The sequence below is a fragment of the Dermacentor variabilis genome, chromosome 1 (genome assembly GCF_050947875.1).
Source record: "Dermacentor variabilis isolate Ectoservices chromosome 1, ASM5094787v1, whole genome shotgun sequence".
In the NCBI taxonomy this organism is placed as follows: domain Eukaryota; kingdom Metazoa; phylum Arthropoda; class Arachnida; order Ixodida; family Ixodidae; genus Dermacentor; species Dermacentor variabilis.
Window position 1 is genome coordinate 235,968,682 of NC_134568.1, and position 26,727 is coordinate 235,995,408.

At 47.0% G+C, this 26,727-nt stretch overlaps 2 protein-coding genes and 1 pseudogene across 3 annotated transcripts in view; all 3 read right to left on the minus strand.

Annotated features, from left to right (window-relative positions):
- Positions 1 to 26,727, minus strand: part of Caper (RNA-binding protein 39-like protein Caper) — an 86,547-nt gene that overhangs the window by 45,036 nt on the left and 14,784 nt on the right. Inside the window, exon 5 of one of the 2 annotated variants that reach the window (XM_075671598.1) lies at positions 24,392 to 24,442. The exons of the other annotated variant lie outside the window; for it this stretch is intronic. Within the exon in view, the coding sequence (XP_075527713.1) occupies positions 24,392 to 24,442 (51 nt within the window). The remainder of the gene's footprint in view (positions 1 to 24,391; positions 24,443 to 26,727) is intronic. 2 annotated transcript variants of the gene reach the window in all.
- LOC142559928 (uncharacterized) lies at positions 16,275 to 17,387 on the minus strand. The gene has a single exon (XM_075671627.1). The coding sequence runs from the start codon at positions 17,103 to 17,105 to the stop codon at positions 16,449 to 16,451; it is 657 nt and encodes a 218-aa protein (XP_075527742.1). The 5' UTR covers positions 17,106 to 17,387; the 3' UTR covers positions 16,275 to 16,448.
- Positions 17,472 to 22,106, minus strand: LOC142559919 (uncharacterized; annotated as a pseudogene).

Genomic DNA, 26,727 nt, shown 5'->3' on the forward strand with positions numbered 1-26,727 from the left:
ACAAGCCCAAAGGCCACCAAAAGGTTCACGTGGAATGGATGGTGTACAAGACCTCCATGTGCATGAATTAAAACGCTCAGGGCTTCATGAACAAGAACTACAGAATGCTACCACTTTTGCTGCAGAAGTCTTTAATCATGACTAAAATAGGCAATGACATTACTTTAATAAACCCAGAAACGTTCTTAAAAGTGAAGTAAAGAACATGTTATTCAGGCAGAATGCAACACCTGAACTGTAAGGATTGGTATTCGTCTTCTGACTTCTGTGCAATGGTGTGCTAAATAATGTCCAACAGATGTCCACAACCTTCTGTACCTTTCCCAGGATTGCAATCTAAATACGAATTGTTCATGAGTTTGTAGCCAACGACCAAAGAAGTAATCAAAATACCGGAAGTTTTTGTTCTTTGTTTTTTTCCAGGGGTGCGTGAATATGGTATAATAGCTCTAGAATGCAATCAACAAGCAGGAACAGATTTGATACTGAGTACAAATGTTGCAAAAGCATTACAGTGAAATCTCATCACTACAAACCTCAGATTAATGATTTTTCGGAATTACCAGAAATTTGAGAACTCCTCAGCCATAAATAAGCCCATTATTGAATGTAAAAATGGTTCAGTACTACAAATTTCAAAACACTGAATATTTCAAGTTACCAAACAAATTTTATCTTTTCTGCGTATCAGAAGCACCTAAAATAACAAATCTGTAACCCAAAATATTGTGCACATTTGCAACTAACGAAACAGTGAGCAACTACGCGACACCATCAGAAGCAGATATTCTGGATGGCTGTAATCCCCGCCAGGCCAGCACTCCAAGAAATATAAACTACACAAATGAACACCACCATCAGCACGGCACTGCAAATTGCTGTGTTCTCTGGAATCGTGACATCCTGATTACACATAATGCATTGTTCACAATTTCAATAATCTTGACGGACTGAGGAGAAAAATAACCAGCAAAAGCCAAGTTTGCTTAACTCTTTCCTTACTAAGGGGAAATTGGCTGTTTTTGTATGTTTGAGTTAGGAATTTAGTGTCGTGCAATATACAGTCAAATCTAGTTATTTCGAGCGCGCTTTATTCGAACTTCCGGTTTATTAGAACTGACGCCGCTGTGGTCTTGTCAAAGTTGTGTATTCCAATGGGTGAAAACGCCCGGTAATTCGAACACGCAAGAGTTTGCGATCATACAGCACTCCGACAATGTTCTCAGCTGCGCGCCATATCATGTGGCGGCGCCTTTGACCAGCGTTGCTCTTACCCCGCTATGGAGGAAAAGCTTAGGAAAGACTCCTCAACGGCATGCGCGAACAAAAATTTCACCTTCTCTCAAATAGCAAGGTCGCCGTTTCTGTGTTGAGCCATAATGCCCCAATCACACTAGCAGCAAAACACAAGTCGCGGGAGGAATCAAGTCCTGGGCTGATTTTTTTTTTGCAGCTCGCCGCGAGCGGAGGAGACCAATAAGAGTGGCCCCTACAGTGACATACACACGGGAAACTGGTGTCATGCGGACCCATCCGACCGCTCTATTCGTACTCTTGTCTGGTTCAGCCGGGCTGCTTGTTTCATACTATGATCTGCTCACATTAGCTTTTGCTTCCGCTTGTTTTTTTTTTTTTACAATGGCGAGTCTAAACCGAGACCTCCCGATGAAAAGGTTGTTGACGACAGTGCGCCATATCCGATTCTGTACGACAAGACAATCCCTGAATACAACTACGCGAAGGCAACACCCAGTACCTCATTCTCCTTGTCTTTTGAATGCAGCAACGCTGCAACAGAAGGGAAAGCACCAACATGATTATGATCAGTGGAAACGACTTCGTCACCTTGAAAAGACATTACTCGCGTTAAAAATGCAGGACCAAGAACGTAAACACAGCACTGATCTGTCAGGAGGCGAGCACGCAGAGGGAAGCAGCGGCAGAGACCCAGTCCGGCCTCGGCAACTCTGCTGCAGCGGTGGCAGTCTTAGGTGGCAGAGGTAATTAGCACCATCCATCAAGCCTGCAAGAAAGCAGATCCACTTCCCTCACGCCCTTCCTCGCAACTATGCTCCCCTCGCCCTCCATGTCAACTCCCTTGTAACTCCCTCACCTTCGACTGTCCGCGTGCACGCCCGTCGCCCCGCCAGCCCGGCGCCAGCTTCCTCCTTGAAGTTTCTTTTTCTGCCGTTATTGGGAAGCGAGCGTTGGGCCAGCGTGGGCAGTTTCATGGTGCTCGCTCAATGTCTGCTTAAATGGCGCGATATTTCACGACTCGTACCGTTCGTACATCGTGTTATGGTGCACGAATACTTCAAGAACAAGACTTTCTTTTATATTCGAACTTCATTTAATTCGAAGAAATTTTCGGGCCCCTTCGAGTTCGGATTATCGAGATTCCACTGTATAAAAGTGAAGGATAATTCCTCAATGCACGAAACGCCCGCATGTATCAGAAGTTTCTTAAATATTATCGATTGTTCTATCCGTCGGCTGTTGTCACAAAAGCTTTTTGCAATATGGTTATATGCACGACCTGAATTGTGCAGTACTTTCTGGAAGCAACGTGGGCAGCAGCGATTACACTACGACCTTCAACTTGTGATGTATAAAAGTTGACGCGCTTGACCCACAGATCAAATTTTCGTCGATCGCCAACTCTGCTCGCCGTTATCCTTGTGATTGAGTGTTACTTGTTTTGCTGGGCACAAGTTCACCCAATAAAGAGTTAAATTTGTAACTCATAATTTCGACACTGTGTCGTTCTTTACTGTCACTACCATATGACAATATAAATCATAATACAAAGGCAGTTCTTTCTGAACAATGAGCGACACAACTGGTGGAAGTGCTTCGTCTGCTACAGAGGCTCAGTGCTGCTGCTGAGAGGACCCTGTCATTCAGAATCAAGTTCTCTGCCACAATACATCGCGAATTCAAAACACGTAAACAGCTGCGCTCAAAATGTTCATTAGGAAGTATCATAACTGCTGGTCAATTTTTTTCCAATAAAAAAATTTATTTCCAGCATAATATTGTCGCGATGCAGAACAGGACATGCAGACAAACAATGATGACAAAGAAGTGTTGTTGCTGGGGCGCTTCAGCCACTGTGTTCTAGTGTCAGCTGGTGCCTTCAGCATTCGCCTTGCATAAACAACATTCGTGCTTGTCTCCACCTCGCAACATTTTGGTCGACATGCGAGGTACCAACACGGAGCTCTGCAGCAGTCACCGCATGAGCTCTGACATGATGATCGAATGCCAAAGCACCACAATGACCGACCGCCCACCTCTGGTGCCTCAGACTATGACTTCCATCATGTTGTCCCAGCCGGGAGACGCTGGGACCTTCAATGGCATCGATGGTACGGACATTGAAGACTGGGTTTCCTGGTATGAGCATGCAAGCGAAAATAATTGGTGGAACCCAACACTAATGCTAGCGAATGTGACATTCTGTCTCTTAGACACAGTGCTAGCATGGTACAAAACCCACAAACACAACATAACGAGTTGGGACGTCTGCAAGCAGAAGCTTCTAGACCTCTTTGGAAAGCCCTTAGGCCGTCAGCTGGCAGCGAAGAAGGAGCTATCGACCCGTGCTCAAACATCGACAGAATCTTAGGTGGCATATATTCAAGATGTCCTCGCGGTCTGCCATAAAGATGACAAAGACATGAACGAGACATAACAAGATCAGCCACATCCTGAAGGGCATAGCAGATGACGCATTCAACCTACTTAAAGTATGACTCGTTGGATGCATACCTGCCAACCTGGCGAGATCAAATTGGGAGACTTTTTATTTGCGCCAACGCGGGGGGGAAGGGGGGGAGGGGGGGTGCATTCACTGTTTCAGTTTCCAGTGGGACCTGGGGTGTTTCGTTCAACTGTCAGGCGGTGTTCGATGAGTCCTTTTGCAGGGACCTTGCAGTAGCAGACTTTGCTCACTTCAAAAAGTTGTCAGAGTGGCTTTGCTCAAAACACGGCCCAGACTGATGGCCCTTCACTAGCAGCAGATGTTGGAGGGTTGCGCTGTGCTAAAAATCCTCTCGCCATCTGCCTTGCTATGCGGTATCACGAGTAAATCGAGCATCACCTTAACTTGGTGAGACGTGTTTTCCATCAGTGTTTTTCCTTTTTCCAACCATAGACCACTGCACGTCCCAGCTTTTTTCATTCAGAATGTCCTCTTGAAGACTGTACACCTGTAGTGTGGCAAACTCAGCTTCAAGACCATCTAAAGCGGCTTCAGCAGATTCATTGGAATCTCGGCGCAGCAGCTGAGGGAAACTCTGAATACAGAAACGAAGACTCAAGAGCGCTGCCTGTGAAATAAATTTCAGGTTGGCCGCCTCCGCATTCTTCAGAGTTGCGTTTCAGAGTTGTGTCCACATTCATAACGCTTTGCCTCGTCGCATTTCGGAAACATTTTGCGTAGAAGAGGCCCAATGTGGTAGCTGGCACTAAGGGGGTAGGTTGTGTTCGATGAGGAATCCCGTAAACAGGCATTCCACACGTATGACACTGTCGTCGCAGTTGTTCCGGAGAAAGTTCACTATGTTGTCTTGCTGCTCAGTGGTGCGAATATAGCTTTGATGCTTCACCATGGAAACATGCAGTTTCAAGTCACCTTTGCCACCGTGAGACACGCTGACATCACATGCACACGTACAAAATGCAAGATGTTCTTTTCTTGATGCCCAAAAGCACGGAAATTCAGAAGTATAACATCGTAAAAACTTCTGCGAATACCTTTTCTTGGGCTTCGATAGCGCCATGGCATCAAGCACACGAGGATTGTAACTTTACACAGTGCACTGCACACACACAGCCTAGCCAACACTAATCATACACACAAGCAGCAGCAACAAGATGCACTATGTAGGAAAGCATGCATGAAATGCAGGAGCTACATTGGCTCTGGCTTTGGTCAGCTTACTAGGCACCATAGTCGGCTGTTTAGTCTATGATACCGATGGTGCTAGTGCAGCCATTGTTGGTGATGCTGACGATTACATGTGTCTGTACATTCCATGGTGCTGGTTTCGCAAAAACCATTATTGCACGAACAGAGACCACTTTTCAGGAGATACAAGACAGTGATCGTACGATCGGAAAGTTCAGTCAAAAATCGGGAGTCTCCCGGGCAGATCGGGAGGGTTGGCAGGTATGTAAATGCGATCATCGAGTGTGCCGCAATTTCGAACTGATGAAGAGTGGCCGCATTATGCAGCAATTCAACAGGCTACCAAATACAGCTTCGACGTCTTCGTGTGAGAAACAGCCACGTGGACCTCATGTGTCCAGACAAGAAAAATTGACGTGGTTAACTCATCACGAGCTCGAAGCTACGTCTCTCGCTGTTCCTCATCGGCATTGCCCAGAAGATGCATCTTCTGTCTCGCTTACACAGGCCGTTCTCAGACAAGAGATGGCAAATTTAGTTCTCCTATCTCTGCCCCATTCGTGATGCCGCTGTCAGTCAGGACCAGCTCCGCCCAGCCACTGCTTCCATGTTTTCAGCGGTTCCAACTCGCCGTCGTTACCCGGCTGACTGGAGAACACTGGACGACAGAACAAATTGTTTCAATTGCTCGCGTGTTGGGCAGATCGCTCGTCATTGCCGCAGTCGTTGGTCAACGCTCCCTAGGTGGAGCTTCTCGTCTGACCGTCCAGATCAAGGTGCCCCCCATTTCTTTGTGCCTCCATCTACGAATACCGACAACGTACCTATGACCTTCTGAACCAGCAGGTCACCATCGCCCATAATACCCCTGTCACACGGGAAGATTTAATGTCATTCGCATATAATCCCACTAATCAGGATTTACATGGGAAAATTTAATGTCATTCAAATGGAAGCACATTTGCCATCGAATGAATTAGGGGAACTCATTCGCATTCGATTTCGAACCGAATGTATACTCTTGACCCCAGATAGACAACAGCAACCTGCAACGCGAAAAAATAATGCGTGCATCAGCAGAGTCAGAAGATATTTTTTTTTACACTTATAAAAAGGAGTAATTATTTTTGCCGCGATGATATTTTCACCGCAAGCTGTGCTCAAGCGTTATTACTCTCTGCATCAGGAGTTCATCGCGGCGGTCGGCCACATTCAATGTGTTGATCGAAGTACTTTTAGTTGTGAATAATTGGCGTCAAAATGTTACCGTCCATTTTAAAAGTACTCGCAAAAGTTCTCAAACGCGTTTAATAGGCCCAAAATTTCTTTGAATTTCACAAATTTTGTTCCAGATCGTCATTGCTATCATTTGCGAATGCCACTATATTTTACTGTGTAGCACCGCAAGAGACCGAATGGCATTCGATGCATCGAATGCCATTCGATTCGAATGACATTAAGGCTTCCCACGTGACAGGGGTATTAGTTATCGGATCGGTTTCATTCGCCACAAGCCCGCTGTTCTTCTTCCCCCGCGTTCATGCCACAGAAAACCAAATCGGTGCAGCTCCCAGACGTGACGCTGCATCAATGACCCAGCATGCAAATCCTCTGATCCCATTGCCTACCCTTGGAAGTATATTAGACGTTGAGGTGGATGGAGTCCCAGTCAAGTCCCTTGTCGACACCGGTGTGCAGATGTCTGTAATGATTGCCGCCCTTCACAAAAGAATCGGAAAGGTCCTCATGCCTACCACACCGTGCACAGTACAAGTTGCCAACGGCAGTACGCCACCGGTTGTCGGCATGTGTACAGCATGAGTAACGATTGCAGGCCATCAAACCACCACGTTATTTATTGTTTTAGAGCATTGTCCACATGGCCTGATTTTAGGGCTGGACTTTCTTTCGACCCATTCTGCCCTAATAGACTACACTACAGATGTCATGTTGTTGTACCTTCCTTCTGACAGCTACTTTGTTTCTGATGCACATCATCTGTCCCTGTCTTCTGCTGAATTCTCTCGGTTGCTGCCTCAAGCCGCTACTGCTGTACCTTTTAACACTCGACCACATGTTCCTGATGGCGACTACATCGTCTCTCCTCTTGTCGACGTTCTACAGCATGGCATTTTGCTCTTAAGTACCGTTGTCACCATTGTCGATAATTCTACTTGGCTTCTCGTTCTCAACTTTGGGCCTGTTGCACATGTTCTTCCCGGTAATGTGGCAGTGGCTCGTCTCACACCTGTGCACAAGTGCCAGATATTTCCGCTTGCGCCCACTATTTCTGCCTCTGTCAGCCCTATTGTCACATGTTCCTGTTTAGTTTTGTCACCCTACCCCAACATCAATAAAATTATTGCTACCGACCTCTCTCCAGCTCAAACTGAAGACCTTAGGTGTATTCTGTTTAGTTATCGCAATATTTTTTATTTCGATGACCGCCCGTTCGGCCAGACAGCCAGTCACTCATCAGATCCACACTAGTAACACAAGTCCCATCCATCGCCGCCCCTACCGCGTGTCTACTGCAGAGCGCATTATCATTCAAAGCGAAGTTGCAATGATGCTGAAGAACATCATCGAGCCTTCCTCTAGCCCGTGGGCCTCACCAGTTCTGGTCAAGAAAAAAGACAAAACCTAGAGATTTTGTGTTGATTATCGCCATCTGAACAATATCGCCATCTGAACAATATCACCAAGAAGGATGTGCCTTCACTGCCTCGTATCGATGACCCACTTGACTGTCTACATGGGGCGAAATATTTTTCATCGATTGATCCCCGCCCGGGCTACTGGCAGACTGCTATTGATTAGAACGATTGCGAGAAGATGGCCTTTATTACGCCTGATGGACTTTTTCATTTCAGTCATGCCCTTTGGGCTTCGCAATGCCCCAACGACGATCGAGAGAACAATGGACACCTTTTTCCGAGGCTTGATGTGGACTATTTATCTGTCTATGTTATCTCGACAACGTAATAGTTTATGCTCCAACCTCTGAAATGCACATTGAGCATCTCACGACTGTCCTTGTTGTGTATCGCGCTACAAAACTTCAGCTCAACTTGTCGAAGTGTCACTTCAGTCATCGTGAAATAACCATTCTCAGGCACCTTGTAAATGCTAATGAAATTTAACCTGACCTGGCGAAAGTTCAAGCCGTGCAAGACTTCACTGTTCCGTGCTCAGTTAAGGACGTTCACAGCTACATAGGGTTATGCTCATACTTTCATTGCTTTGCTCAAAATTTGGCTCACATTATGCGCCCTCTCACTGGGCTTTTAAAGAATGATGTCGCTTACGCGTGGGAACAGTGGCAGGCCGAACATAGCCTTCGCAGCACTCATCAGACTTTTGACAAGCTCCCCAATTTTAGCCCATTTTGACTCTTCAGCACCCACTGAAATCCATACAGATGCTAGAGGTCACGGCATTGGCGCTGTTTTTGCTCAGATTCAGCGTGGTCATCCGCTATCTGCCTGCGGCAATAAGTGGATAGCAGTTGCTACCGACTACACGACCCGGTACGCAACCACTCAAGCTCTCCCAACCAGCTGCACAACTGACGTCCCCGGCTTCCTCCTCAAAGCCGTTATACCTCACCACGGTGCTCTCCTTGACAGCTCCTCACAGATTTGGGCTGCTATTTGACATCAAAGGCTGTCCAAAATCTCTTGCACTTCTGTGCTACAAAACACAAATTGACAATGGCGTACCACCCTCAGACCAATGGCCTCACAGAGCGTCTTAAAGGGACTGACAACTGATTTTTAAGGACTTCGTTGGCACAATGCAAAGCTCACCCTCAGTTGTGTTTACATCTGCAGCGGTTACCTTCAAAAGAGCGTGGATATTTAACAGAATGTTTTTCAATCTGAGCAGCATCTAAAAAAAGTAAGAGTCCCTCCTCCAGTAACGCTGAGAAGCGAGAGCGATGTCGATAGCCCACCTCGCAAATTGTCAAAGCCACCCATCATTCTGCTTTCACAGGAGTGAGTGTAACTGTGGTTACCCACCTGCATTTCGACCTTTTCAACCACTTTTGAAAATAAAAAGCTGGTGCAATAAGTTCATGCTGCTGTACAGACATTTCTTATATTTGTACCGCACTTAGATCATGGCTGACTGGCCCTCATCATCGTTGTTCTGTCAATAGACGAGCCAAGCCAACTTATCGATAATGAAGGCGAAGGCAGCGTCACTTTTCTGCTCACTTATCTGTACACTGTAAGTCAGGAAAAACTGAAATATAAAGCATACTGCATTTCAATACTAATCAAAAGACCAGGAACCCCGTATACTAGTAAAAGGTCACATGGTAGGCCTCTTATGCAGCTTCATGTTTTTGCCACGTGGGGCGCCAAAGGTCATTTTTCGCGACTTTTAGTGCAGAAGTAAATATATAAGTCCACATTTAATGAGAAAAACATGGCTCGTTTTAGCCACTACGATAGGGAGTCATTCCATCAGCAGGGTTATTGGGGACGTGGGTTATACACAGAAAAATACAATCATTTTACATTAAAATGGCACGTACAACTATCCTTCATATGTGGCGCTCTATCTTCTGGTCGTAGTGTTTCCTGCTATGTATGAAACAGAGTATACATGATAGCTAGTGATCCCGGCACGGACACGCTGTTGTACCGTTTGCTGCTTGAAATAAGACAGCAGCAGGAAGAGCATTTGCATGAAAACAAGGATTCGGTATAGGTAGTGTGAGAAAGAGCACTTCAGAGTGCAGTGTTTTGAGGGTTATCATGCCGGTAATCCAAGCAGTGTTGTAATCCAAGCAATCTTTTTCACGATGTTGCAAGGAGTGAACTGGACAATTCATAACAGTAAACAAACAATTATTCTTTGTTCGATCACTGACTCACTACAATAGTTAAAATAAGGCTTCCGAGACAGAGGTCAATGAGAATGCTTGTGTTAACCTAAAGGTACAGTACACTAGAGCGACAGTCTTGACTTGCAGGCCAGGGCTCTCATAAGACTGATCAACCACAGTTAAAGGGACACTAAAGGTTACTATTAAGTCAACGTGGACTGTTGAAATACCATCACAGAAACCTCGAAACGCTTGTTTCGTGCCAAGGAGAGACTTATTTTAAGAGAAAATGCGTTCTGAAGCGTCCACATACCTCTAGCGCAGTTCAAATCGCCCGCCCTCCGATCGAGGAGTACTGACATCATGGTCTCATAGTGACGTTGCACCATCGGTGAGTAGAACGGCGTCCGCAGACGGCGCCACGGCTTTTCTGCGCAAAACGCGAACGCGCGGCCAGAAACAGAGCCAAGACAGAGCCGACAGCAGAGCGAAAGCGGGAGTATGGTGGCTAGCGGAAGGAGAAACGAATTACGTCCCACATTACGTCCCACGGCACACGGAGAGTCCGTTTTCGTTAAACTATAGGCTGCAGCGAGCTCGCAGCGTGGTCGGCGTGGTCTATGAGAAGCGACGAGCCTTTTCGCACTCGCAACAGGGAATAAAAATGTGCCAATCGACGCAAAACTCGGCCTAGAAACGTGCTTCGCCACAGCCAGGGCTCAATACGACCCAAGCTGGCACGACCCAGTTGTCGTTTCCCGCACCGCCACCAGGCGCCGCTACTATACCTCAAACTCCAGCGCAAGACGCCCATAAGCTGGTACTTCATTCTATGACGCTAACTTCGACGCTCGTCGCAATGGACCCTGACACCGACAGATTGGCTCGCGATGGTGGGCTCAACTTCAGCGATTTGAGCACCGACGAGCGCGACCTGCTGCTGAGGGCTCGCACTGCCGGCGTCGTTGCGTACAACGACGGCGGCCTTGACACCGGCTCTCCGGAGCGGGAAAGCAATGAGGGCTTCCCACGACATCAAATGGACGTGGCATTCTCGCTGCTTGTTCCAAATGAAAGTTTCGCGAGCCAGCAGAACCCTTACAGCACGACGCGATAACGAAACTACTGAAACTCCAAAGAGTGCGCGGCGCAGAGTCGAGCGCGCAGAGTCGAGCGAAAACAAAACCTTTCGAACACCCATATTACTGAAGGGTAACGTCAAAATGTTATTTTTTCTTAGAATCGAATAGACGTAGACAAGTAGCATTTTTTTCCGTCTTAAAATCGAATGAAATGATATTTTTAATACAAGTAGCTGAGTATTAGTAACACAAATTATGAGGAGTCCTTGCGTCATCGGGCTAGTACCGGAATGTCGCTGGGGGGTCTCAAATCGTGTCATGCATTTACCTCAATTTCTCGGTTACTAAAGCTCTGTTCGCGATTGTATTGACGCCTTAGACGTTCTAGAACATTGCTCTACCACTTTAACTTGAGTTTCTGGTAACCTTTAGTGTCCCTTTAAACTTTGATATAATTAAGTGTTTAAAATCAGCAATTTGCTTCGCTGCATCAAAATTTTGTTACATTGAAATTCAAAGCTTTATGCAAATAAGCACAGTTGACGATCAATATTCTCAAATGGGAGAGACCGTAAATTTTAATCAGGATTTTTTTTGTGTGTGTCGGCGACAAAAGATGCAATTTCATGCAGTGTCGACGATGTCTTCACATTGGCGGTACGAAGCAAAGCCAGCTATGCTTTCACGTCCACTTTGCCATCCTGGCTGATAGTGTCCACCTAATGTGGGACAACGCTATCATGAAAAGCGCCAGCAGCAGGGAGCGAATCATTTGTCTGCCTCTCACTTCAATGTGTATCTGAAACTCTTGAGTATGCAACCTCCAATACTAAATGCGCGGGAAGACAGCACACATGATGCCACGTCATCTCGGCATGCAACTCTTTGCACTATGTGTGCTCAGCCGTGCTGACAGAGATGCCCCCCCCTCCCCCTTTCTCCTTGCTCCTGTAGGAAGACTGCTCTGATCAAGCCACAATCCTTCTTGTTTCACCCTCACACGCTTTCATTCGCACCCAAAACACACAGCGCGCAGGGCATGACATGATCTTATTGCAACTGGACTTTATACGGACCATGACACTGCTCTGCTTTGGCAGTTCTTGGTCTCACCGTGCGCAAATTGAGGTGCATTCATTCGAAAGTAGTCACTTGTAATTCAACCATACGATTGTATCCCTTTAGATACTAACCGCCATTTGAAATTCCTTTCTCTTGCACACATTATGGTACAAAAAGGGTTCGACACACAATGCCACTTACATTAAGTCACACGAAAGGCGGCGGGGATGGGAGAGAGGGAGGGAGGGAGGGCGAGCGGCAATGTGCTTTGGCAGCAACTACGCATTTCGCAACCAGGCATAAGGGGAACTGAGCATCGCACCATATATGTAGGAAACCGGGGAGGCAGCGGGAGAGAGAAGGGGGGAAGGTTGTTTTGACTCTGCCAACAAGTGCGTATTTTGCACAGTAGCGTGCGCCATATCTTGAAAGGGATCGACAAACAGGTCATACCTTTGTACACTGTGTTCTCGCCACTCTTGCATTGAAGCGACAGACCGCAAGAAGGTCACGTCACTCGCTGCTGCTGCTGCACTTCCTCACACCAGCGTTTTCACAGCGAGCTTCTGCGCTCATTGAGTGTGATGTGTTCATGTTTGTTTGTCCAAGCTGACACCATGCTTGTTAATTCACTTACAGTATTTACTCGCATAATGATTGCACTTGCTTGTAAAAAAAAATTGACGCAAATTCAGGGGTGCGATCATTACGCAGGTTAAACTTCCGGCGAAAAGAAAAAGATTTTTTTCATCCCACAATCGCTGTGGGATGACAACAGGTCAACAAAACAGGCAGCTGCCGCTGTACCAGTGCGGGACACCAAAACAAAAATGGTGGTGTCACGAGTCACCGGCAAGACCTGTATGACAATGTGAAAAAGACAAAAGACGCCTGTCGACAAAATGGAGAAGGGACCCGCAGGCGAGAAAGAAGAAGAAATGAAGAAAAAGGAGACACAGGCGGAGATGAGCTGGCATTGCTGACGTGGTCGAGAAGCAAGACAGTGGCTTCTCCAGCTGTGCTCTGGAGACTGGAGATAGCAGCTGCGGGGACCACGGACCGGAGAGGGGACGTTCGTGAGTTGGCCAGCGACAACTCTAGCTCCTGAGCCTCGACTGCGTCACCGTGGCTGTGTTCCGCGGCCCCAGTCCAACCCCACACTGCCGTAATTGGATGCTGTCCCATGACACGAAGGCAATCACCTGGCCACGTCAGCGGCACAATGACCAACTGGCCCAGACAGTGTTTGGTGCCACGCGGGTCACTGCGGAAGACTACAACCTCATCACTCTCATTGGAGGTCAACGCCCACGCTGCGTCGGAACCACGCTGGCCAATGTCCTTTTTGCCACGCTGGGCTGGAGTCCGACACGACTGGCGATGGTCAGAACGTTCATTTGCATGTGACATCGCTTTGGTTAGTCGAGTGGAGGAACAATATGTAGTTGAGGGCTTGTTTGTTTATGTGTATACAGTAAACCCTCACTAAACCATACCCGCATAAACAGTAGTTTCGTTTCAAAAGTAGTAAAGTCAAATCCTCGACTCATTGGCCATTGAAAATAATGTGTTTTGTATCTGCACAAACCGTACCAGCTTACTGCGTATCTTTCGGTTAACACATGGTGTTTCCACTTTTCATCGCGCAAACACGGCAGTGCGTCATCTCCATCGGGCGGCCCAGCAAAACAAGCCTCAGAGATTGGAACAACAGCCTCCAAGCACCCTGTGCGTCTGTGCATGAAGCCACATCAAAATCAACATCATTTCGGCGCCGTGCCAGAGAGCGTTGTGGCGTAGTGCAACCAAGGACTCTCGTCATGCTGAAGCTCGCATAAAGAAGACGTCGGGTGCTCAGCATAGAAGAAAAATTAGAGATTGTTCGTGCAATGTTCGTACCATCAAACGTGACACTAAGAAGTCGGTGCTGGCACGCAACCGGGATCTGCTGTTGACTACGGTGTGTGGCATTTGGAATGCGAAGAAGTTGCTCGCCGGCACTGTGGTGACCGCGAAGAGATGCCGGCTACGAGGTTTGACTTTTTGCCACCGTTGCCTCTGTTGTTGCCGAAGTGTCGACTAGCGACAGTGATGAGGACACAGAAAGGGACAGCACGGGTGATTCAGGCCCGACAGTGGCAGAAACTGCTCGTTATGCCAGCCTCACGAATGCAATCGCCACGACGAGAACAGCATCCCGCAATAAAAACTGTGCACATGCATGGAGAATACGCAACACTCTATATACGCAACGCAATACGCAACGAGGAATCTGCCATGAGAGTGTTTGCCGAGAAGAGGGGGCTGGCTGAAAAGCTGGCTTGCAGCTTCAGTAAGTTTGAGGCTGCTGTCTTCGCTGCTAGGCCGCTGTGGCATCAAACGAAAATAACACTTTTGTCGCGCGAACTGAATAAATACTGCATCTTTTTTCCCCTTTCATCGCAGTCTCTCTGAGTTCCGTTTTTGACAGGTAAGTAGGCGATCTCATGCTATTTCGGTTAAGCAGTACTACTGTTTAGTACATTCTTTTTCCAAGCTCCGGTCAACTACGGTTTAATGAGGTTTCACTGTAGCTAGTTCTTGGAGTGTGTCTAGTGTATATAGTGTTTATAGTGTGCCAGGGTAGTTAGTTCTTTTTTTTCTTTTGTTATTTTTTTTCTTCAAGACAAATGTTCTTTACCATATTTCATTTGTGTCTCTGTCCATTTCTGGAGCGCTGAAATTCGTGACAGGCGGCCGGCAGAACAAGCTGAACGCAGCGAACAGGATTCTTTTTCTTCTCGTGAGTGCATTATGTGCATTGAAACAGTTTGTTCTGTACCAGTAATGAATAATATTGTTAATAGGGAGTTTTAGAATAGGGGCCCCAATAGTTCGGGGCCCCAAAGAGCTTTGCGGGTGTTAGCATTGGGACACGAAGGAGTGAAGAGCTTTAGAATAGGGTTTTACATTCGCGGATAGCGTCTTGCGCTGACAGCGCCACTACGGTGTCAAAGAAAAGCTATTAGAAATAATTAAATAAAATATACCATTTTATGATAGGAATAATAATTTTGACTTGCGCATTTAATTACAATTTAGAGGCTATTCTGTAAGCAGCAAGCATTTAGTTGCGCTTAGTTTTGAGCAAACCAACTTTACTAGCCTTCACCAGCCAAGCTTAGCAGTGTTAGGCCTACGAGCCATAAAATCCACAATCGAATTCAAAATCAGCGGCGTCTAATGAGTCAATCTTCATAACACACCCTAGTTGAGAGAAAGCGATAACCGCAGTCACTTCTCCTAGCTTGCGAACTTCACGCGTTACTGCGAATCGAACCCAGTTTGGTGCTAGGTTAGAGCCGTCGCTTCGATGGGTGCCGCCATGTTTGCCGATGCAAAACTTTTGGGGCCGCTATTTGGGCTCCCGCTAAATCGGTTAAATAGCGGTCCCAACGCAAAACCCAAAGGCAGTTTGCGTCTCGCGCATGCGCAGTGGCTTTGACGCTATTTCTTTGGGGCCCCAAAACGTTTGGGGCCCCTATTCTAAAACTCCCTAATATCGGCAAGTTTGCGGCTATAATGTAGCCATGTCCACTTAGAGGGGTCAAAAATGGAGATGGGCGTGCTTAGCTGCCAGTGACATAGAAACACATGGCGGGCATGCTGCGGAAACTGTGGCATTTGTCTGCACTGCTATCCTAATAAGGCATGTTTCCGCTAAGGGTGGGCGAATATCTTAGCTGTGTTACAAGCGTCTGCATATGAATGGGGTACACTTCCAACGTATCGGTGTAAACGTGGCTACTATCGTTGCAGCTCGCGATTTGTTGCATGCCCACAAGTACAGACGAGAAGAATCAAAAGGCGCCTTTTTTGTTGTTGGCCACAACCATTATAAAGCCTACATATAGTAAAGTCAAGGCAAGTTTGGTTGTAGCTTTTTTTTTTCTCATGAGAGTGCGGAAAGTGATGAAAGGAATGAAATGGGGCATCTGCCTCAGTGGGGGCACGAAATTGGGCATGAAATTGGGGGAGGCTACCCTCAAATACGAACTTTTTTGTTTATTGAGATATCTTCATGAAATTTTCAGGATAGACTCATAGCAAAAGCATTAGCAGAACTACAAAAGTTCATGCAGTTATGTTCACTGGTTCTTAAGTTGCAGCAATATGTCAGAATGGTGCACATGGTTTTCTCATTCCTGGCCTGGAGAATTTTCAAAAGGTGCTGCAACTGTGAAATTCAGTAGGATGATTCCCAGATGGATACCTCAGGGCAAGACAGAGCCCTTTTTTTTAAATTTCCTTGCTGAAAAATTTGAGCAGACCACTGAATTTAGTGTTGGTGATTAAGATTTTATCAAATTTTTATTAAATATCACACATCAGAGACACAATATGTAAATGAAATGGGCTTGTCTTGCCCTCAGAAATTTATTCAGATACACAATAAAAAAGAAACATGAAAATCTGATGAGCAGTTAAAGAGATACGGCAGGAAAAAGCAGTCTCACCAGCCAAAAAAGTCATCTTGAGAAAATGAGCTTTGAAAGTTTTGAGCACATACATTGTTCTAAAATGACCCTGTAGCGTAACTGGAGATGTCCTTAGGCACTTTCTTCTTGGCCTTTTTCAAATGCAGAGAATCTTTCTCGGCTGCACGTTGAATGGCCAGGTGGCCAGGTGTTAGCCCTACTTGTGAACATAGCTCTTGGGTGGCCCTGTTGCAGCCAGCATTATATCTTAAAACTGCCTCATGCAGTGCTGTCTCCATAGCAATCAGCAATGCACGCTGCGCTTTGGCCATCAGGGACCACAGCACGGAGTGAAATGATTCTGATGCATTCTGCGTCTTTGCTCCCAGGTAGCGTTGCAGAAGAGAAGCCTGTGAGAGGCGCTCATAAACAGGTAGCAGTGCTTCTGCAACATAGCCTGGAAGATTGTACCGATGCTTCGGAAGTGGCGCACCATCACTCTTGCTGGCGTTATGACGACACCACGAGTCCGCACCCTCAGGGCACAAGTCGTGGTGAGGACCCTCATCCGTTGTTGTCACGTCGTGGTACGATGCCATCACTGCACGCTGCATTGCAGCCACATCGTTGGAATTGTTCCGTAGGACGCAGCCATAATAGTCGGTCAATTTGTCGATGAGGGCCTTTGTCAGCCTGCCCTTCCCTCCTAAAGCCTTGTCACTTTTCTGCACAAGGTTGCGCAGTGCTGTCCCCATCCTCTTCTGGACGTGGTTCAGGCATTCCTCTTTCGAAATGGGGACCAGTCCATAAACATTTTCTTGCACAAGGGCAGAGAAGGTGGCGGTATCTCCGTCAGACACAAGCGTTGTGTAACAAAAGTTGTGCTTTGGACCGAACGTGAGAAAAGGATGACAGCTGTCTCAACCTCCATCCTCCCAGACTTAGAGTCAGTGTTTTTCTGGCACACATGATCCTCCTGCCAGCTTGTGTAGCCTGGGTCTCCAAGGTTTGGTCCTACTTGGAAACCAAGGCACCTGTTCGATAAAACAATGGCACCCAAGATTACGCCCGTATGATATTCAATTAATGCACCAACTCCAATATGGGGCGTGTGGCCACGCTTGTGCCATGTTCCATCAAAGTTTACTGTGATACAGTGCAGTCCACTTATAACGATACCACATATAACGATGGGTCGACATGACAGTGTCAGTTTATGCATTAGGTCTATGGGGAAAAAAACCATTTATAACGATAGGTTATTCGCCGTGTATTGGATATAACGATCAAAATTTTGCCGTCTGGACGGCGTTTTCCGTGCCAAATAAGTCTAACATTTGCATTGCTTAGTTCCCTGAAACGAACGATGTTGAGACGAGGCGATGTTTACCTCCGCAAGTTCGTATCTGCCGCCATTACCGCGCAGCACATCCCGCCTCGACCGTGCACCTGAGAGTACCTGAGTAGGCGCAGCGCGCCACAAGATGGCGCTAGCTGCTTTATGCGCGTCGGCCACAGTCGCTCCGAAAGAGAAAGAAAAAAAAAAGTGACAAGCAAAGCAGCGCGATGGCGCCCGCCCCGCGCATCTTTCTCTAGCGATAGTAGGCTGACGCCACCGACAAAGCGCAAAGCTGTGTCGCTTGACACAAAGATGGATATTTTACAGGACTCTCAATGCGGCTTCAAGGTGAGCGCCCTTGTGAAGAAGTATGAGCTCGCCCAGTTAACGATATCAACCATCTTGAAAACCGGGAGCACCGCGATTGTGAAGGCAGGAGCTATCAGCGGTCATGCCGATCAGCGGAAAAGGGTTAGAGACCCTTTGTACGACGATGTTGAGGAGGCGCTTTACCAGTGGTTCATCACCAATTGCTTTAAAAAGGCGGGCTTTGTGCATAAGGACGAACTTCCCCAACCCACTGAGACCAACACGGTGGAAGCCGCTGACATAACCGAGCTCTGGGAGCTCGTTCCTACTGGTGAAACAGGTGGTGCGTCGAAGGAGGAGTTTTTGACTGCAGACAGTGGTGCCTCGTTCTGCGATGAGGTCACTGACGAGGCGATCGCCGAAGATCTGCTGTCTCGACAGACGGCAAACTTATGCGACGATGGCGACGGCAGCAGCGACAGTGACAACGAGATTGACAGTGGCTCCTTGACCTCGACCTCGATGTCCACGCAAAGTGCACTGTCGTCGATCGACTCCTTAATTAATTTTGTGCATGCTAAAGGATTGCCGCCAGTGTTCGTGCAGCCGCTGGAATCCATGCACACCGCGGTTGTGAAGCTGAAGCTGCCGCAAAAGCAAGTGCAGATTTCAGACTATTTCAGCGTGCCTAACCCATAACACGGTCATTGGCGCTAGAAATAAGTTTGTTTTTCACAGCCTACTTTCTACATCATCTATTCTTTAGAGCAAGTAGTGAATTCGAGTTCGGAGCTGCAAAGGTGTGTTCCGCGTTTTTTTATTATATTTTTTTAAGTAACTGCAGTCCAGATATAGCGATCATCGGTTATAACGATCATATTTTTCGTCTTTCTCAATATCGTTATAAGTGGACTGCACTGTATCTCTGCTGAAGTATGGATCCATTTCCTTGTAGGTGGTTTTCACAGCAGAAGCAGATTCTGCATAGAACTTGTCTATGCACTGTGTCTGCAGTTCCCTGAATTTCTTCAAGTGCTTCTGAAAAGTATTATGATGCAGGCCACGATGGGACATGTTCATCGCTGCCCAAAAGTCATTGAGGGCTGTCGTCCCTTTGCTATCTGTTTTGTTGCCACAATGGCTCTTATATTCACGTCAAAGGCCATTGAGTCACCCTGACAAGCAGAACTCCACAAGCTTGCAACTACTCCACAATGTAAACATAGCAGCTCAAGCTTTGTTGCAAGTTCAAGTTGGGTGCCTCCTTGAACCTTCATCCCAGTTGTGAAGCACCGCTGGCACGAGGTCCCGGATAGCAAGTCACCTAGGGCATCTATTTGCACAAGGAGAAATTTTTCGCCTTCCCTTGTAGCAGTGGCAGCTTCAGGATCGCGCTCCATTGCTTGAAAGTTTCGCTCCGCCGCTGACATAGTGCCATGTCTTATTGCACAGCAGCGAGTTTTTTATCCGCCGCCTCTTTCTCCTCACACATCAGGAAACATGTTTTCGAGTGCACAGTGGACGACGCGATCGCACTATCCGAGGCAGATGAAAGAGAGGATGTGGAAACCGCTGTCGATGATCACGGGACACCAGGCGCACTCGTCACGACAAATTCTTGCACCTGTGGAGCAGGAGCCACGTTGTTAGAAGAGTCAACGCAACCACGCTCTTGCGTAGATGAAGCAAAAGCTGCCTCACAGGAACCATTGGTGCGATCATCGTTGGCGTACAGGCGAGCGGCGAGCTTTGCCATGCGGGCGAGCTTCATAGAACGCTTCCTTGCACCAAACGCATGTAGTGTCTTGAGTTTCTTTGGGCGCATCATGGCCGATCGCACAACAATCGGCAGGCAAAATGCAACAACGGTCTCGTAAAGACGGTTGAAAATCGTCTCGTAAAGACGGTAGAAACTTGGAGAATATGCGAATGATTACAAAGATAGACGATGGCAAGTGGAACACACAAAGGGCACTGGCGATGGAGGAACCGATGCAGACGACAGCCAGATGCATTATGCAGGAGACCACTATGTCATCGCACGCAGCAGCCAATGGGAGTGGCGGGCTCCCCGCGTCCTTGAGGAGTGCACGCTTCGCCCAATCTCAGCTTCGAGTCTCAGCCGTGGGAAACTTGAAAGCTCTCGCGAGCCCTCCAATCATGAGAGATCTACGCCTCTCCCATGCTGCCGCCGCCGCCACGGGTGGTGAGAAAAAAAAAAGCACAAGAATGCACGAACAAAAGACCAAAATGTCGGCGCTCAGGCGAGCGGTGGAGAAATGCCGTTCGCGCCAAGGAGGGGTATTTGGAGCGCTCGCTCGCCACTTGAGGGTTGCCGCAGCTCGTTATAAACTTTACTTGAAATAGTTTCGCGATGAATCAGACGTTGATATTTACAGAAATGGTAGACTTGGCACACAAAATATCGCTGCGGCAAGTTCAGGGTGCGATCATTACACGGGAAAGAAAAACAAACTGAATTTTGGTGACAAATTCAGCGGTGCGATCCTTATGCAAGTAAACATGATACTAAGCAAATGTTTCCAAGTTTATATGGCCAATAAAACTACTATCCTTACTTCGTATAGCTATCTACTAATTTGCTATCGCAATCAATGCTTCGCCTTTGGGGCGAAACTGCGACTTTTTTGAACCACTGGCTCAATTTTATGGCACCTTCGGATGGTCGCTGTCATCATCCGAATCTAAGCGGACTGATTCTGGAGGCACTCTGAATCGAAGGAGGAGATATCTTGCGCCAGCTGAACAGCTGGCTACGTTTTGGAGCAGTGAAAGGGGAGCAAGCTATGGATACAGGCAGCATGGCGCTGCCGATGATTATCATCACCAATAATCGTCGTCCCCATAGAGGAGCAAAAGTCGTCTTCCCCTGCCCAACCACAGAAAAGGACGGGATAATGTGATTGAAAAGTGACCAGTCTCCTCAGCTGCTCTGATGGTAATACTGGGAGCACCTGTCAACACTCTTATCTGGAATCGAGCCATCAGAAAGAACCATCCGAATATTGGCCTCGAGCTCCACCACTGGAAATGCTGGCGCCACTGTCGGCGTGACGTGCTAGGAGGGATCACGTGGACATAGCGGCCGCGTCGGCTGCTTCGATCGGGCGCGCCGAAGCGAGCTGAAAACGAGAGTTTAAATTCCCTCGTACGCTGCGGTCCTCATTTAGTGGCGAGATTTGCCCACTTCGAGTGTCTCCTTTACAACGCTTGAAAGCACTACAATAGGTAGTGGCTGCCTTTGAAGGCGCACAACATGGTAGGCTACTGCTCGGTGCCGCAATGCCGGACGCACGCAACGGAGCACGGTGTCAGCTTTATTCACACGTAGCCGCAGGACAAGAAGCTGTGTGAAGCTTGGCTCACGAAACATAAAACCGGCAAACAGTCATCGGCTACAACTCGGGTATGCAGCAAGCACAGACGCGAGGAAGATTTCTGCTACGGCGCCCCGTCTGCGATGTCCTGAAAACGCGCACTGAGATGCTCGCCCGAGTCCGCTGCCCGACTAATGTCATGACAGTTTGGTCTATGAACTTGTCGATGCTATAGATACTGGCAAGTTCAGTGGAGTGGAAAGGCAGCGGTAAGAAGCACACTTAAAAAAAGCATGGCATATGGTCATGTTTGTGTTATGAATTAATGCACTGTATTACAAAAAAGGAGCAGCGGGGAATTGCACGCTGAGAACACCGATAAACATACAGTGCGACGCAACTCGAGAAATAGTATTGAAAGGTCAAAGAATTTAGTAGAAAAAGAAGATTGAATCGTTGCGACGGCACATCACAGTCCCCGTAGGCGTCGAAGTCTCTACAATGAAATTATTTTTGAACAGCTCTGATAGCGCCCACGCAACAATGGTTGCTTGTATACTGTCAAATGCTCATATTCTGCGGCCTAAAGCTCATGGCACGGTGCGAAAACGCGCGCGGAGAAAGCGAAACAGTGCACGGACAAGCATGCAGACGCGCAGTCGGTCGCTGCGAATCTGCGCGATCGCTTCAATGAGGCTTCATTCTATTACGCTCCATTTAGTTATACAAACACTATAAGAACATATTTCAGATAGTTTGCTCTCAGCGTTTACCTACCTTTCATGCAAGAAGCCGGTTCAGGAGACTCCATCGCGGCGACCGCGCGCAGTGGCGTTCACTGTACGTATTCGGTAAAGAGATAGCGTCTGTAAACGATTGTGTGCTTTCAGTTTGCCCAAGATTATTATTTAGACAGTAAGAAACTTCTCTCGTTTCGAAAGTACTTACAGAAATGTCCGGGAGAGCTCGCGCGTGGTGTTTTCAGTGAGCGCTGACAGCAAAACCTATGAGGAGTGCGCCACGTGATCCCTCATACTACGCCAGCGAGGCGCTTCCGATAGATGGCGACTCCGTAACTCCTCGCCGCCAATAGCCAGAGCGCCCGTTTTAGACCATTCAAAGAGTATTGTTCATTTGGCTTTAGAGTGCTCGAAAACAACCCTCCAAAGATGCCATTCATAAAAATCAGAATAGACGTTTAGAGCACACACTTTTGCACACACTGCTGCATTTGCTGTCACCCTGGATGTGCATTCTTTGAAGCTTTCTTTCCAAACAGTATGCCATGTGTGTGCCAGAAGCAGTGCTAAATTTCTCAAGCATTCTTGAATCACTTTTGTCCAGCATTTAAATTTATAGATGCCACGGTTGTAGCTGTTTGAAACACCAAACAAAGCTTGCCAAACAGATGCATCTGGTGTCTGGGAACAAGATGCTGCATCACTCTCTCAAAAACCCAGAGTGCAAGCCACTTTTACAGAGATGCAAATGTGCGATCGAGAAATACCAAGGGACTGTAGACCACAACATGCAACAAAAGCGGCAGCCGAAAACTGTTTGGATGTGTGAAGCTGCATGTCCAGGGAAAACGCCTTCCTTTACAGTTAATCCCAAAGTATGTTGCTTTTGACTGCATTCATCAGGCTTTGCACACATCCTATGCCTTCCCCAAGCAGCCTACAAGCATCTATTCTATTCTGAAACAGTGGCATCCTTGATGTAACTGCTTGACACTTGTAAAAGAAAGGAAAACAACCTTCATAATGACTACTTACAGTTGAGCTTTCTGGTCTGCTACTGTTACAGTAAGCATCAACGCTTTAATACCAGACATGATCTCCACAAGGAAATCAAAATTACCCATTCTACAAAAGAATATCATAGCTTTCTGCAGGAGTACAATGCTCATATTAATTGCCTGGGAATGATTCCCAGTATTCGTTGCAGCTTCAAATGCTGGAGCCAACTCCAAAACAGCTGTGGTTGGTCTCTTACAAGGGCAACAATATGAGGAAGACGGCACTGGAAATAATGGATGACAATATCTCTGGTGTGCGTACGACCCTACCCACTAGAGCAGCTTGCATTTCAGCACCACAGCTACCTTATTTACTCACACAATGATCGCACCCCTAAATTTTGTCGTGAAAATTCGATTTCTTTTTTGTTTCCCGTGTAATGATCGAACCCCAAACTTGCCGCAGCGATATGTCGTGTGCTAAGTCTAGCTAATATAGATCGCGCGTACCATCTGTCGAATGCTATGCGAACAACTCTTCAAAACAAATCAAGCGGTCTGCACGCACCAAACAATCTTAAGTAGATCCCTCATTTCATTACTTTCATCACTTTCCACACTTCCATGACTAAAAAAAAGCTGCAACCAAACTTGCCTTTATTATGTGTAGGCTTTATAATGGTTGTGGTCAACAACAACAAAAAAGGCGCCTTTCGATTCTTCTCATCTGCACTCGTGGGCACGCAACAAATCGCGAGCTGCAATGATAGTAGTAGCCACGTTTACACTGATACGTTAAAAGTGTGCCCTATTCATACGCTGACGCTTGAAACACAGCTAAGGTATTCACCCACCCTTAGTGGAAACGTGCCGTATTAGGATAGTAGTGAAGACAGATGCCGCAGTTTCCGCAGCATGCCGGCCATGTGTTTCTATGTCACTGGCAGCTAAGCACGCCCATTTGTTTCTGTCCCCTCAAAGTGGACATGGCTATGTTATTGCCACAAACTTGCCGATATTAACGATATTATTCATTACTGATATGGAAGAAACTGTTTCAATGCACCTAATGTACCCCCGAGAATAAAAAAAAAAAAAAGCGTTCGGCGCGTTCGGCTTGCTCCGCCGGCTGCCATCTTTGTTTTGGTGTCCCGCAGCAAATGCGGGCCGAAAACATTGTTTTCTTTTCGCAGGAAATTTAACTCTCGTAATGATCGCACCCCTGATTTTGCGTGAATTTTTTTGACAAGAAAGTGCGATCATTATGCGAGTAAATACGGTATATCCATTGCTGAGAGAAGAGAAGAGTGAACGCACCTTCGCCTGGGTGAAATAGAACGCCGTCTCCGCCTGTCTCGGCTGCGACTCCTGAAACAAAGGTGCCTCATTTATGGTCACCATCATTTATGGCTACTTTTTTCTGCAGATTTTAAGTTTTTGTACAATCATGACTACATTTCACAGGAACTTGGCCACAAAACGCAGCTCCTAAACAGTGGCTTTGCCAGGCGCCGCTAGGCCTAAACAGCAGCGGTTCATCAGGTTACAATTTGGTGCCATGTCGTCATGGTGGCAAGCAATGCATGCATATACGTCCGGAAAATTTATTGGCATGCTGTGTGGTATTCAAAATTTTAGCGGCTGTTATACAGTCAAACCTATATATAGCGAACTCAATAGCTCCATGAAAAGTGGTCGTTCTATCAGTAGTTCGTTATATATTGGGTGCGTGCTCCACCACTGGAAAAGCTGGCGCCACCGTCGGCGTGACGTGGCATGAGGCATCACGTGGACACAGAGGCTGCTTCGGAAGTGCCGAAGCGAGCTGAAAACGAAAGTTTAATGTCCCACCTGCGCCGCGGTTCTGATTAGGTGGTGAGGCTTTACCACTTTGGGTGTCTGCTCCACAAAATTTGAAATCACTATAATAGGTAGTGGCTGCCTTTGGAGGCGTGCAGCATGGTAGGCTACTGCTCGGTGCTGCAGTGCTGGACGCACGCAACGGAGCCCAGTGTCAGCCTTATTCACACGTAGCCGCAGGGCAAGGAGCTGCGTGAAGCTTGGCTGACGAAACTTAGAAACGGCAAACAGCCATTGGCTACAACTCGGGTATGCAGCAAGCACAGACGTGAGGAACATTTCTGCTACAACGCCGGGACTGCGCGATATTCAGTAAGTAGCAAAAAACGTACACCGAGACGCTCGCCCAGGCCCACTGCTCGGCTAATGTCATAATGGTTTAGTCTATGAACTTGTTGATGCTAAATACTGGCAAGTTCACTTGAACAGTAAGGGAGCGGTAACACGCACATTAAAAAAAGGCATGGCATATGGTCATGTTTGTGTTATGAATTAACGCACTGGATTACGAGAAAGAAGCAGCGCGAAATTGCCCGCTGACTGCATACAGTGCGACGCAACGTTAGAAATAATAATGAAACGTCCAAGAATTTAGAAGAAAAAAAAAAATATTGAATCATCGCGACAGCACATCACAGTCGCCGTAGGCGTCGAAGCCCTTTGTTAAAATGAAATTGTCTTTGAACAGCTCTGATATCGCTCACGCAACAATGGTTTCTTGTGGACTGTCAAATGCTCACATGCTGCAGCCTAAAGCTCACAGCACGGTACAAAAACACTCTCAGTGAAAACGAAACACTGTGTGCGGACATGTATGCAGACGCGCAGTCAGTCGCCGCGAACCCATGCGATTGCTGCATCCATTGAGGCTTCGTTCTGTTATGTGCCATTTGGTTATACAGACCGCCCACTATAAGAACATATGCCACATAGTTTACTCTCAGCATCTGCCTGCTTTTCCCGCAAGAAGCTGGTTCGGGAGACTCGATCGTGGCGACTGCGCGCAGTGCCATTCACTGTACATATTCTGTAAAGAGATAACGTCTGTAAACAATTCCGTGCTTTCAGTTTGCGCAAGATTATTACTTCAACAGTAAAAAACTTTCCTCACTTTGAGAGAATGCAAGGGAGGCGCTTCCGACAGATGGCGACTCCGTAAGACCTCAGCCCCAATATAGACTCGGCCTTGAAAACGCTCAAAAGGGGACTGCACTAAAGCTGGCATCAGTAGTTACACCTCGGCAGCACTTTGGTCCAAAAACCATATTTTCAGTGTCATTTTTGTTCCCGGTCTGTTCCCGCATCTAGCTGCAAATTTCTGTTAGATATATCCATCTAAAAAACTGAATGCAGTGTCGCATAGCTCTTTCAAAACAGCGCCCGGTTGCGATCACCTGCCATTTCGAAACTGCAAGCGCAGCCAACATTCTTTATTCGAGAGCTTGTGATACATTTCACTACTAAAATATAAATAAATTATGGAGTTTTACATGCCAAAACCACTTTTTGATTTATGAGGCACGCCGTAGTGGAGAACTCCGGAAATTTCGACCACCTGGGATTCGACCACCTGGGATCACTATCAGTGGGACATGACCATATTCTGCATATGAGATCGAAGCATTCTAGATGGCCAGAATGTTAACTTCAGAAAATACTGCAGCATGCCACCATTCTGCGTAAGTCTTGGGCATCGTGGTCTCGGCATTACGACTGCGCATCAGCCACACAAGAACCGTTAAATAATGTTGTCTATGTTGCTTCGGGCAAAAAAAACAAAAATTCAATATTCG